We start from the raw sequence: 12,353 nt of genomic DNA, 5'->3' as shown, positions 1-12,353 counted from the left end.
TCCGGCTCGGCTCTGTAGCAGCTCAGACTGGACTTCATGGCGCTCGAGCTGGGACCAGGCTTTCCTACGCCGACCTTGGCCCTGGATTCTGGTTGCTCCCCCCCAGGTGAACAAAGTCTGCCAATCCTGCCTGGCACCCCCTGCGTACATAAAGCGTGGAGCCCTGGGCTGGCGAAACAGCCCCTCCAGTCTGCTCGTGTCTTCCGGGTACACACAGGGCTGGCCTTTCTTACCTATTGCTATGGCCCTATGAGGCTGACGTCCAGTTCCTCCACGTCCTGTTTCCGTAATGCTGGCCTGCACGTTGTCACGGTACAGTAACGCAGCCGCCTGGAGCAGTGTTTGTGTTCAGGACTAGGTCTAGATGGACAGTCCTGGACACAACACACTTCAAACCGTAACAGGAGGTCCCCAAAATGAGTGTATAATTGGCACAGTGATGGCGCCCAATAAGAGGTTTTGGACGCTTTTCACTGTCCTAACGATGGTGTTTCACGAGCGTAAAAATGGCGTTAAATGCCCCTGGGAATCCTTGGGAACATTTTTTAACAGCTTGTCATTAAAGGTACCCACCGAGGAGCAATTTTACTGGTAGATTACAGTTTTAAAAAGGTGAAGCCCCAGCCATTGCCATCCCCGTGTGCGCCGTGTATCCCGCTATCCCCGTGTGCGCCGTGTATCCCGCCATCCCCGTGTGCGCCGTGTATCCCGCCATCCCCGTGTGCGCCGTGTATCCCGCCATCCCCGTGTGCGCCGTGTATCCCGCCATCCCCGTGAGCGCCGTGTATCCCGCCATCCCCGTGTGCGCCGTGTATCCCGCCATCCCCGTGTGCGCCGTGTATCCCGCCATCCCCGTGTGCGCCGTGTATCCCGCCATCCCCGTGTGTGCCGTGTATCCCGCCATCCCCGTGTGCCGTGTATCCCGCCATCCCCGTGTGCGCCGTGTATCCCGCCATCTCCATGTGTGCTATGTTGCGCCCTGTGCCTCCCACCATCCCCCATGTGCGCCGCCATCCTGTGTGCGCCCAGTGCCTCCCGCAACCCTATCCAACCCGTGTGCGCCCAGTGCATCCCGCCAACCCCTGTGTGCGCCATGTAGCCTGCCGTCCACCATGTGCGCCCCGGCCTGCCGTCCATGTGCGCCGTGCCTACCGCCAACCCTGTGTGCTCTTTCACATCCCTGCACGCCATGCGTCCCGCCACCTCCCTGCGCCATGTATCGTGTTCACCCTTTGAAAACTGTAAATAAACGTGTTGTGTTCCCTGTTGCTTCCCGCAGGTGGAGAGAACATCAAAGGCATCAACCAGCAGTCCGGGGCCCACGTGGAGCTGCAGCGGAACCCTCCCCCCAACACCGACCCCAGCCTCCGGGTGTTCACCATCCGCGGCGTACCTCAGCAGATCGAGCTGGCCAGACACCTCATCGATGAGAAAGTTGGGGTAGGTACTGTTGGCGGCGTGGGGATGGTACCACAGTAAGGGGGTTGGAAACAGAGCCTGGGTCCAATGGCTTCTTTCTGGCTTGTAGCCATCTTCTGTTACTCATGCTGGTTTCTTGTCTCCCTCAGGGTACGAGCCTCGGACCTGCAGGCTTCGCCCAGAGTCCTTTCAGCCAAGGTGGTGCTACGCCTCATCAAAAGTAAGTTCCTTCATCTTGCACAGGACATCTCGGTCCAAGCTAGTGGCAGGAAGCCCCGTGGGTTGGCGCTTCATGCATAGCTGTATTGATAGACGTGGCTAGATTCTTGTGCCTGCTGAGCCCGCAATCTTGGATCGGCCCTTTGTAGACTTCCTTGCTGGCACAACTGCAGGAAAATCCTCGCTTGTTCGGAGTCTGCACAAGGTAGTGCTTAATTTGAGCCTGAGTTGCTGGTAGGGCCTATTTCCTCTCCTTTTTTGGGACCAGCACGATAACTTTGATCTAGAGTAAGAAAAAAACACAAATCCGGAAGAGAGAGGGAGGGAATAGCGGTGAGAAAGGGAGAAAGCAGGGATGAAAAAGACCCTGCAAGAGTGCGATGGGGAGGCAGGGAGTTGTCTGGGGTTGGAGAGTCACGAGGTAGAACCTACAACACAGCCTTTGCTGTTTGGCAATCCCACTTTGGGTATGCCGGCCGTGGCTTCTGTGCAAAATTTTTGGTCGCATTATTACTTTTCATGAATCAAGCAGTGGCGGGGCCCAACATCAAGCACGGGCGGGGCCCATCTACCCTGTGTGTGGCCCTTGTTTGCCCCTCTGCTGTCGGGGGGAGCGGGAGGGTCTGGGCCTCTGGACTGCAAGTAGTGCCTCCAGCCGGAGCCCCTGTCCCCTAAGCACTGCACGTCCTGCATCCCATGTTTCACAGGGTGAGACTGCAGTTGGTACTTGGAGGGCTTAATGCTGCCATCTCTAACCACGGTCCTTCTTCACAGCGGTCCTCAGGCATTTATGACGCAGGGTTGGGGCAACACCTACCAAACGTGGCAGCAGCCTGGCCAGCAAGTCCCAAGTAAGTACAGTTGTCTCTCTCAGTCTCTCTCCGTCTCTCTCTGACTCTGTGCCGTGCGTCTGGCTCTGTGCCGTGCGTCTGTCTGGCTCTGTGCCGTGCGTCTGTCTGGCTCTGTGCCGTGCGTCTGTCTGGCTCTGTGCCGTGCGTCTGTCTGGCTCTGTGCCGTGCGTCTGTCTGGCTCTGTGCCGTGCGTCTGTCTGGCTCTGTGCCGTGCGTCTGTCTGGCTCTGTGCCGTGCGTCTGTCTGGCTCTGTGCCGTGCGTCTGTCTGGCTCTGTGACTGTCTGGCTCTGTGCCGTGCGTCTGTCTGGCTCTGTGCCGTGCGTCTGTCTGGCTCTGTGCCGTGCGTCTGTCTGGCTCTGTGACTGTCTGGCTCTGTGCCGTGTGTCTGTCTGGCTCTGTGCCGTGTGTCTGTCTGGCTCTGTGCCGTGCGTCTGTCTGGCTCTGTGCCGTGCGTCTGTCTGGCTCTGTGACTGTCTGGCTCTGTGCCGTGTGTCTGTCTGGCTCTGTGACTGTCTCTGTCTGGCTCTGTGACTGTCTCTGTCTGGCTCTGTGACTGTCTCTGTCTGGCTCTGTGACTGTCTCTGTCTGGCTCTGTGACTGGCTCTGTCTGGCTCTGTGACTGGCTCTGTCTGGCTCTGTCTGGCTCTGTGACTGTCTGGCTCTGTGACTGTCTGGCTCTGTCTGGCTCTGTGACTGTCTGGCTCTGTGCCGTGCGTCTGTCTGGCTCTGTGCCGTGCGTCTGTCTGACTCTGTGCCGTGCGTCTGTCTGGCTCTGTGCCGTGCGTCTGTCTGGCTCTGTGCCGTGCGTCTGTCTGGCTCTGTGACTGTCTGGCTCTGTGCCGTGCGTCTGTCTGGCTCTGTGACTGTCTGGCTCTGTGCCGTGCGTCTGTCTGGCTCTGTGACTGTCTGGCTCTGTGCCGTGCGTCTGTCTGGCTCTGTGACTGTCTCTGTCTGGCTCTGTGACTGTCTCTGTCTGGCTCTGTGACTGTCTCTGTCTGGCTCTGTGACTGTCTCTGTCTGGCTCTGTGACTGTCTCTGTCTGGCTCTGTGACTGTCTCTGTCTGGCTCTGTGACTGTCTCTGTCTGGCTCTGTGACTGGCTCTGTGACTGTCTGGCTCTGTCTGGCTCTGTGACTGTCTGGCTCAGTCTGGCTCTGTGACTGTCTGGCTCAGTCTGGCTCTGTGACTGTCTGGCTCTGTCTGGCTCTGTGACTGTCTGGCTCTGTCTGGCTCTGTGACTGTCTGGCTCTGTCTGGCTCTGTGACTGTCTGGCTCTGTCTGGCTCTGTGACTGTCTGGCTCTGTGACTGTCTGGCTCTGTGACTGTCTGGCTCTGTGACTGTCTGGCTCTGTGACTGTCTGGCTCTGTGACTGTCTGGCTCTGTGACTGTCTGGCTCTGTGACTGTCTGGCTCTGTGACTGTCTGGCTCTGTGACTGTCTGGCTCTGTGACTGTCTGGCTCTGTGACTGTCTGGCTCTGTGACTGTCTGGCTCTGTGACTGTCTGGCTCTGTGACTGTCTGGCTCTGTGACTGTCTGGCTCTGTGACTGTCTGGCTCTGTGACTGTCTGGCTCTGTGACTGTCTGGCTCTGTGACTGTCTGGCTCTGTGACTGTCTGGCTCTGTGACTGTCTGGCTCTGTGACTGTCTGGCTCTGTGACTGTCTGGCTCTGTGACTGTCTGGCTCTGTGACTGTCTGGCTCTGTGACTGTCTGGCTCTGTGACTGTCTGGCTCTGTGACTGTCTGGCTCTGTGACTGTCTGGCTCTGTGACTGTCTGGCTCTGTGACTGTCTGGCTCTGTGACTGTCTGGCTCTGTGACTGTCTGGCTCTGTGACTGTCTGGCTCTGTGACTGTCTGGCTCTGTGACTGTCTGGCTCTGTGACTGTCTGGCTCTGTGACTGTCTGGCTCTGTGACTGTCTGGCTCTGTGACTGTCTGGCTCTGTGACTGTCTGGCTCTGTGACTGTCTGGCTCTGTCTGGCTCTGTCTGGCTCTGTCTGGCTCTGTCTGGCTCTGTCTGGCTCTGTCTGGCTCTGTCTGGCTCTGTCTGGCTCTGTCTGGCTCTGTCTGGCTCTGTCTGGCTCTGTCTGGCTCTGTCTGGCTCTGTCTGGCTCTGTCTGGCTCTGTCTGGCTCTGTCTGGCTCTGTCTGGCTCTGTCTGGCTCTGTGACTGTCTGGCTCTGTGACTGTCTGGCTCTGTGACTGTCTGGCTCTGTCTGGCTCTGTGACTGTCTGGCTCTGTGACTGTCTGGCTCTGTCTGGCTCTGTGACTGTCTGGCTCTGTGACTGGCTCTGTGCCGTGCGTCTGGCTCTGTGTGGCTCTGTGTCTGGCTCTGTGCCGTGCGTCTGGCTCTGTGTGGCTCTGTGTCTGGCTCTGTGCCGTGCGTCTGGCTCTGTGTGGCTCTGTGTCTGGCTCTGTGCCGTGCGTCTGGCTCTGTCTGGCTCTGTGTCTGGCTCTGTGCCGTGCGTCTGTCTCTGTCTGGCTCTGTGTCTGGCTCTGTGCCGTGCGTCTGTCTCTGTCTGGCTCTGTGCCGTGCGTCTGGCTCTGTCCCGTGCACCTGGCTCTGTCTGGCTCTGTGCCGTGCACCTGGCTCTGTCTGGCTCTGTGCCGTGTACCTGGCTCTGTCTGGCTCTGTCTCTGGCTCTGTGCCGTGCGTCTGTCTCTGTGTCTGGCTCTGCGCCTGCCTCTGTGCCTGTGCTCTGCGCCTGCCTCTGTGCCTGTGCTCTGCGTCTGTCTCTGTGCCTGTGCTCTGCGTCTGTCCGAGAAATTGGCGGTTGGCAGAGGGGCGTGATGTGAGCTTCTGAGAGTGGGTACTCTGCTCCTTCTTGTCCCAGTCCCATGAAGGCTCCCTTGTTCTATCAGCCTGATTCATGTACGGGCCGTTTTGCGTGGCCCTAATAGCGAATCATAGCGACTCGCTATTGAGGACACGCAAAACGGCATTCATGTAGGAATTGCTAAATAAATAGCGATTCCTACATGTTCTCTATTTGCGAGTAGAAATTTCCTACTCGCAAAAAAAGGAATAACTCCCCATTCATTCCTATGGGCCAAAAGGCCCATAGGAATGAATGGGGAGTATCCCTTATTTGCAAGTAGCAATTACCTACTCGCAAATAAGATAGCGATTTTAAGGGTGCCAGTGGTGTCCAAAGGACACCCTGTAGCACCCCTAAAATGCATATTTGAACAGGTGTTGCGCACACACATGTCCAAAGGACATGTGTGTGTGCAACATGCAACTTAGAAAAATGCTTTTAAAAGCATTTTTCTGAGTTTTTGCTATTTACCGAGAGGTCTGACCTCTCGGTAAATAGCGGCCCAAATTTGCAAAATCGCAATTTTTGAAAGTGTCATGAATAGCATTTAAGGAATCTCTAATAGAGATTCCTTAAATGCTAATCCTCGCATATTAGCTAATTCTTCATTAGCGATTTTTGCATTTGGGATTGTGAATCCCAAATGCCAAAATTGCACTCGCAAAAGGCAAGATTCTGTGAATCTTGCCCTTTGCGAGTGCAATTTAGCTTCATGAATCAGGCTGTATGTCCCAGGGTTTCTGTGCCATACATTACCCCCGAGTGACCAGCAGATATGTGGCTAGCCAGCCATGGAGTGATTCCGGGCTAGCCTGTCCCAGCGGGTCCCATCTGCACATCTGCTTGGTCAAGCAATATATTCAGTGCTGTGTTCCCTTGCACTCGGTTGACCGGAGTGATTTGTGCTGAAAGCAGAGGGCACCGGAGGAAGGTCCCTGTCAGCAGCAGCAGGTGGACATTAAAGCTGACCCCCAACCTCGCCACAAAGAGCGTCTTGACTAGCCGCCCAGCCCAGATCTTTCAAACTCTCTTCTGCTATGTCGGGGAGAGGGGAGTGGAGCAGAAGGCAGGCAGCCTTGGCATGTGGAGTGTATGGGAGATGTGGCATGTGGAGTGTATGGGAGATGTGGCATGTGGAGTGTATGGGAGATGTGGCATGTGGAGTGTATGGGAGATGTGGCATGTGGAGTGTATGGGAGATGTGGCATGTGGAAGGCATCCTTTGGAGAAATCCCCACCTGAACACATTTTATCGACATTCTTTTGCACAGGTCAGCAGAGCCAGCAGCAGAACAACCAGCCCGACTACAGCAAGGCCTGGGAGGAGTATTACAAAAAGCAAAGTAGGTGCACAGTCTCTTTGGATCTAGGGTGGCGTGGGGTCGAGGCAGGCATGGCTCGCTGGTGACCGGGTGGGGTGGAGGAGGGTGGGTAGTGTGGGGGGGTAAGGGGGTATGGAAGGGTCGTGCATGTTTTTAAAAATAAATAAATATAAATAAACTTACTGTTGCGCCAGGTCCTGCGTCTTCGCTGCTGCTCTTCGGACAGAAGTACAGCCAGGCCCCACTAACCAATCGCAACACTGCAGTGCAGCGTTGTGATTGGTTTTGAGCGTCCTGGTTGGACTCTCAACCAGGAAATGGGAGCCTAGGCAGCCTGCATGGAGAAAATAGAAAGCGTGCATAAGTGGTTTGGGTCACTGCGCACTTAGGAGTGGGCAAACCACTCCTCCCCTGCCCTTCTCTGTGAGCAGAGCAGCCCGCAAAGCTGCAGAACACGCCACCAAGCATAAAATGACAATAACTTGAAGTTATCATTTTATGCTTCTTTGCACTGCTTAAAAGCAGTGGGGGGGGGGTGAGGCTCCTCTGCTATAGTGGAGGAGCAGCCACTGGTGGTGTGTGTATATGTGGGGTGGTTGGATATGGAGTGGTGTGTGTGTGTGGTGGTTGGATATGGAGTGGTGTGTGTGTGTGTCTGTGTGGTGGCTGGATATGGAGTGGTGTGTATGTGTGTGTGGTGGTTGGATATGGAGTGGTGTGTGTGTGGTGGTTGGATATGGAGCGGAATGTGTGTGGTGGTTGGATATGGAGCGGAGTGTGTGTGTGGTGGTTGGATATGGAGCGGAGTGTGTGTGTGTGGTGGTTGGATATGGAGCGGAGTGTGTGTGTGTGTGTGTGGTGGTTGGATATGGAGTGGTGTGTGTGGTGGTTGGATATGGAGTGTGTGTGTGTGGTGGTTGGATATGGAGTGGTGTGTGTGTGGTGGTCGGATATGGAGTGGTGTGTGTGTGTGGTGGTCGGATATGGAGTGGTGTGTGTGTGTGTGTGGTGGTTGGATATGCAGCGGAGTGTGTGTGTGTGGTGGTTGGATATGGAGCGGAGTGTGTGTGTGGTGGTTGGATATGGAGTGGTGTGTGTGTGTGGTGGTTGGATATGGAGTGGTGTGTGTGTGTGGTGGTTGGATATGGAGTGGTGTGTGTGTGTGGTGGTTGGATATGGAGTGGTGTGTGTGTGTGGTGGTTGGATATGGAGTGGTGTGTGTGTGTGGTGGTTGGATATGGAGTGGTGTGTGTGTGTGGTGGTTGGATATGGAGTGGTGTGTGTGTGTGGTGGTTGGATATGGAGTGGTGTGTGTGGTGGTTGGATATGGAGTGGTGTGTGTGTGTGTGGTGGTTGGATATGGAGTGGTGTGTGTGTGTGGTGGTTGGATATGGAGTGGTGTGTGTGTGTGGTGGTTGGATATGGAGTGGTGTGTGTGTGTGTGGTGGTTGGATATGGAGTGGTGTGTGTGTGTGTGGTGGTTGGATATGGAGTGGTGTGTGTGTGTGGTCGGATATGGAGTGGTGTGTGCATGGTGGTCGGATATGGAGTGGTGTGTGTATGGTGGTAGGATATGGAGTGGTGTGTGTATGGTGGTTGGATATGGAGTGGTGTGTGTATGGTGGTTGGATATTGAGTGGTGTGTGTATGGTGGTTGGATATGGAGTGGTGTGTGTATGGTGGTTGGATATGGAGTGGTGTGTGTATGGTGGTTGGATATGGAGTGGTGTGTGTATGGTGGTTGGATATGGAGTGGTGTGTGTGTGTGTGGTTGGATATGGAGTGGTGTGTGTGTGTGTGTGGTTGGATATGGAGTGGTGTGTGTGTGTGTGTGTGTGGTTGGATATGGAGTGGTGTGTGTGTGTGTGTGGTTGGATATGGAGTGGTGTGTGTGTGTGGTGGTTGGATATGGAGTGGTGTGTGTGTGTGGTGGTTGGATATGGAGTGGTGTGTGTGTGGTGGTTAGATATGGAGTGGTGTGTGTGTGGTGGTTAGATATGGAGTGGTGTGTGTGTGTGGTGGTTGGATATGGAGTGGTGTGTGTGTGTGGTGGTTGGATATGGCGTGTGTGTGTCTTCACTCAGCCCCACCCTCTTCAACATCTACATGAAACCTCTCGCAGCCATCGCACGCCAGCACAACCTCAAAATCATCTCTTACGCCGACGACACCCAGCTGATCCTCTCCCTCACCAGAGACCCCGACACCGCCAGAACCTGCCTACACGAAGGGATGAAAGTCGTCGCCGAGTGGATGAAGGACAGCCGCCTGAAACTGAACTCGTTCAAGACGGAAGTCCTCATCCTGGGATCTTCGCCCTCCGCCTGGGACGACTCCTGGTGGCCCCCAGCCCTGGGCACCGCACCCAAGCCAACCGACCACGCACGCAACCTGGGCTTCATCCTGGACCCCTCCCTCTCGATGACCAGACAAGTCAACGCCGTCTCCTCATCGTGCTTCAACACCCTGCGTATGCTTCGCAAGATCTTCCGCTGGATCCCGACCGAGACCAGGAAGACTGTCACCCAGGCACTCGTCACCAGCCGACTGGACTACGGAAACGCCCTCTACGCCGGAACCACAGCCAAGCTACAGAAAAGACTCCAGCGCATCCAGAACGCCTCCGCCCGACTCATCCTGGATGTCCCCCGACGCAGCGACATCTCCAGCCACCTGAGGAACATGCACTGCCTCCCAGTCGACAAGAGGATCACGTTCCGGCTCCTCACCCACGCACACAAGTCTCTCCACGACCTGGGCCCCAAGTACCTCAACGACCGCCTGACCTTCTACACGCCCACCCGCCAGCTACGGTCCACCAGCCTCGCCCTCGCAGCCGTACCACGCATCCGAAGAGCCACCGCCGGAGGAAGATCCTTCTCTTACCTGGCTGCCAAGACTTGGAACTCCCTCCCCATCCACCTTCGGCTGACCCAGGACCATCTTGCCTTCAGGAAACAACTCAAGACCTGGCTGTTCAAGCAGTAGCATACCCCTCCCCCCAAGCGCCTTGAGACCCTCCCGGGTGAGTAGTGCGCTATACAAATGGCCTGATTGATTGATTGTGTGTGTGGTGGTTGGATATGGAGTGGTGTGTGTGTGTGTGGTGGTTGGATATGGAGTGGTGTGTGTGTGTGGTGGTTGGATGTGGAGTGGTGTGTGTGTGTGTGTGTGTGGTGGTTGGATGTGGTGTGTGTGTGGTGGTTGGATATGGAGTGGTGTGTGGTGGTTGGATATGGAGTGGTGGTTGGATATGGAGTGGTGTGTGTGTGTGTGTGGTGGTTGGATATGGAGTGGTGTGTGTGTGTGTGTGGTGGTTGGATATGGAGTGGTGTGTGTGGTGGTTGGATATGGAGTGGTGTGTGTGGTGGTTGGATATGGAGTGGTGTGTGTGGTGGTTGGATATGGAGTGGTGTGTGTGCGTGGTGGTTGGATATGGAGTGGTGTGTGTGTGTGGTGGTTGGATATGGAGTGGTGTGTGTGTGTGTGTGGTGGTTGGATATGCAGTGGTGTGTGTGTGTGTGGTGGTTGGATATGGAGTGGTGTGTGTGGTGGTTGGATATGGAGTGGTGTGTGTGTGTGTGGTGGTTGGATATGGAGAGGTGTGTGTGGTGGTTGGATATGGAGTTGTGTGTGTGTGTGGTGGTTGGATATGGAGTGGTGTGTGTGTGTGGTGGTTGGATATGGAGTGGTGTGTGTGTGTGGTGGTTGGATATGGAGTGGTGTGTGTGTGTGTGGTTGGATATGGAGTGGTGTGTGTGTGTGTGGTTGGATATGGAGTGGTGTGTGTGTGTGTGGTTGGATATGGAGTGGTGTGTGTGTGTGTGTGGTTGGATATGGAGTGGTGTGTGTGTGTGTGTGGTTGGATATGGAGTGGTGTGTGTGGTGGTTGGATATGGAGTGGTGTGTGTGTGTGGTGGTTGGATATGGAGTGGTATGTGTGTGTGGTGGTTGGATATGGAGTGGTGTGTGTGCGTGGTGGTTGGATATGGAGTGGTGTGTGTGTGTGGTGGTTGGATATGGAGTGGTGTGTGTGTGTGTGTGTGTGGTGGTTGGATATGGAGTGGTGTGTGTGGTGGTTGGATATGGAGTGGTGTGTGTGTGGTGGTTGGATATGGAGTGGTGTGTGTGTGTGTGTGTGTGTGTGTGTGTGTGGTGGTTGGATATGGAGTGGTGTGTGTGTAGTGGTTGGATATGGAGTGGTGTGTGTGTAGTGGTTGGATATGGAGTGGTGTGTGTGTAGTGGTTGGATGTGGTGTGTGTGTGTGGTGGTTGGATATGGAGTGGTGTGTGTGTGTGGTGGTTGGATATGGAGTGGTGTGTGTGTGTGGTGGTTGGATATGGAGTGGTGTGTGTGTGGTGGTGGTTGGATATGCAGTGGTGTGTGTGTGTGTGGTGGTTGGATATGGAGTGGTGGTTGGATATGAAGTGGTGTGTGTGTGTGGGGTGGTTGGATATGGAGGTGTGTGTGTGTGGTGGATATGGAGTGGTGTGTGTGTGTGGTGGATATGGAGTGGTGTGTGTGTGTGGTGGATATGGAGTGGTGTGTGTGTGGTGGTTGGATATGGAGTGGTGTGTGTGTGTGTGTGTGTGGTGGTTGGATATGGAGTGGTGTGTGTGGTGGTTGGATATGGAGTGGTGTGTGTGTGGTGGTTGGATATGGAGTGGTGTGTGTGTGTGTGTGTGTGTGTGTGTGTGTGTGTGGTGGTTGGATATGGAGTGGTGTGTGTGTAGTGGTTGGATATGGAGTGGTGTGTGTGTAGTGGTTGGATATGGAGTGGTGTGTGTGTAGTGGTTGGATGTGGTGTGTGTGTGTGGTGGTTGGATATGGAGTGGTGTGTGTGTGTGGTGGTTGGATATGGAGTGGTGTGTGTGTGTGGTGGTTGGATATGGAGTGGTGTGTGTGTGTGGTGGTTGGATATGGAGTGGTGTGTGTGTGTGGTGGTTGGATATGGAGTGGTGTGTGTGGTGGTTGGATATGGAGTGGTGTGTGTGGTGGTTGGCTATGGAGTGGTGTGTGTGGTGGTTGGCTATGGAGTGGTGTGTGTGGTGGTTGGATATGGAGTGGTGTGTGTGGTGGTTGGATGTGGAGTGGTGTGTGTGTGTGTGGTGGTTGTATGTGGAGTGGTGTGTGTGTGTGTGGTGGTTGGATATGGAGTGGTGTGTGTGTGGTGGTTGGATGTGGTGTGTGTGTGTGTGGTGGTTGGATATGGAGTGGTGGTTGGATATGAAGTGGTGTGTGTGGGGTGGTTGGATATGGAGTTGTGTGTGTGTGTGGTGGATATGGAGTGGTGTGTGTGTGTGTGTGGTGGATATGGAGTGGTGTGTGTGTGTGGTGGATATGGAGTGGTGTGTGTGTGGTGGTTGGATATGGAGTGGTGTGTGTGTGTGTGTGTGTGTGGTGGTTGGATATGGAGTGGTGTGTGTGGTGGTTGGATATGGAGTGGTGTGTGTGTGTGTGTGTGTGTGTGTGTGGTGGTTGGATATGGAGTGGTGTGTGTGTAGTGGTTGGATATGGAGTGGTGTGTGTGTAGTGGTTGGATGTGGTGTGTGTGTGTGGTGGTTGGATATGGAGTGGTGTGTGTGTGTGGTGGTTGGATATGGAGTGGTGTGTGTGTGTGGTGGTTGGATATGGAGTGGTGTGTGTGTGTGTGGTTGGATATGGAGTGGTGTGTGTGTGTGGTGGTTGGATATGGAGTGGTGTGTGTGTGTGTGGTTGGGATA

General features: G+C 54.8%; 1 protein-coding gene across 2 annotated transcripts in view; it reads left to right on the top strand.

Moving 5' to 3' along the window:
* Positions 1-12,353, top strand: part of FUBP3 (far upstream element binding protein 3) — a 303,302-nt gene that overhangs the window by 192,237 nt on the left and 98,712 nt on the right. For both annotated transcript variants that reach the window (XM_078646216.1, XM_078646214.1), the window contains exons 13-16: positions 1,280-1,440; positions 1,569-1,639; positions 2,413-2,489; positions 6,579-6,650. In XM_078646216.1, the coding sequence (XP_078502342.1) occupies positions 1,280-1,440; positions 1,569-1,639; positions 2,413-2,489; positions 6,579-6,650 (381 nt within the window). The remainder of the gene's footprint in view (positions 1-1,279; positions 1,441-1,568; positions 1,640-2,412; positions 2,490-6,578; positions 6,651-12,353) is intronic.

Source organism: Lissotriton helveticus, chromosome 5_1, assembly GCF_964261635.1.
Source record: "Lissotriton helveticus chromosome 5_1, aLisHel1.1, whole genome shotgun sequence".
Taxonomy (NCBI): Eukaryota; Metazoa; Chordata; class Amphibia; order Caudata; family Salamandridae; genus Lissotriton; species Lissotriton helveticus.
This window is presented reverse-complemented; position numbering and strand designations above follow the sequence as displayed.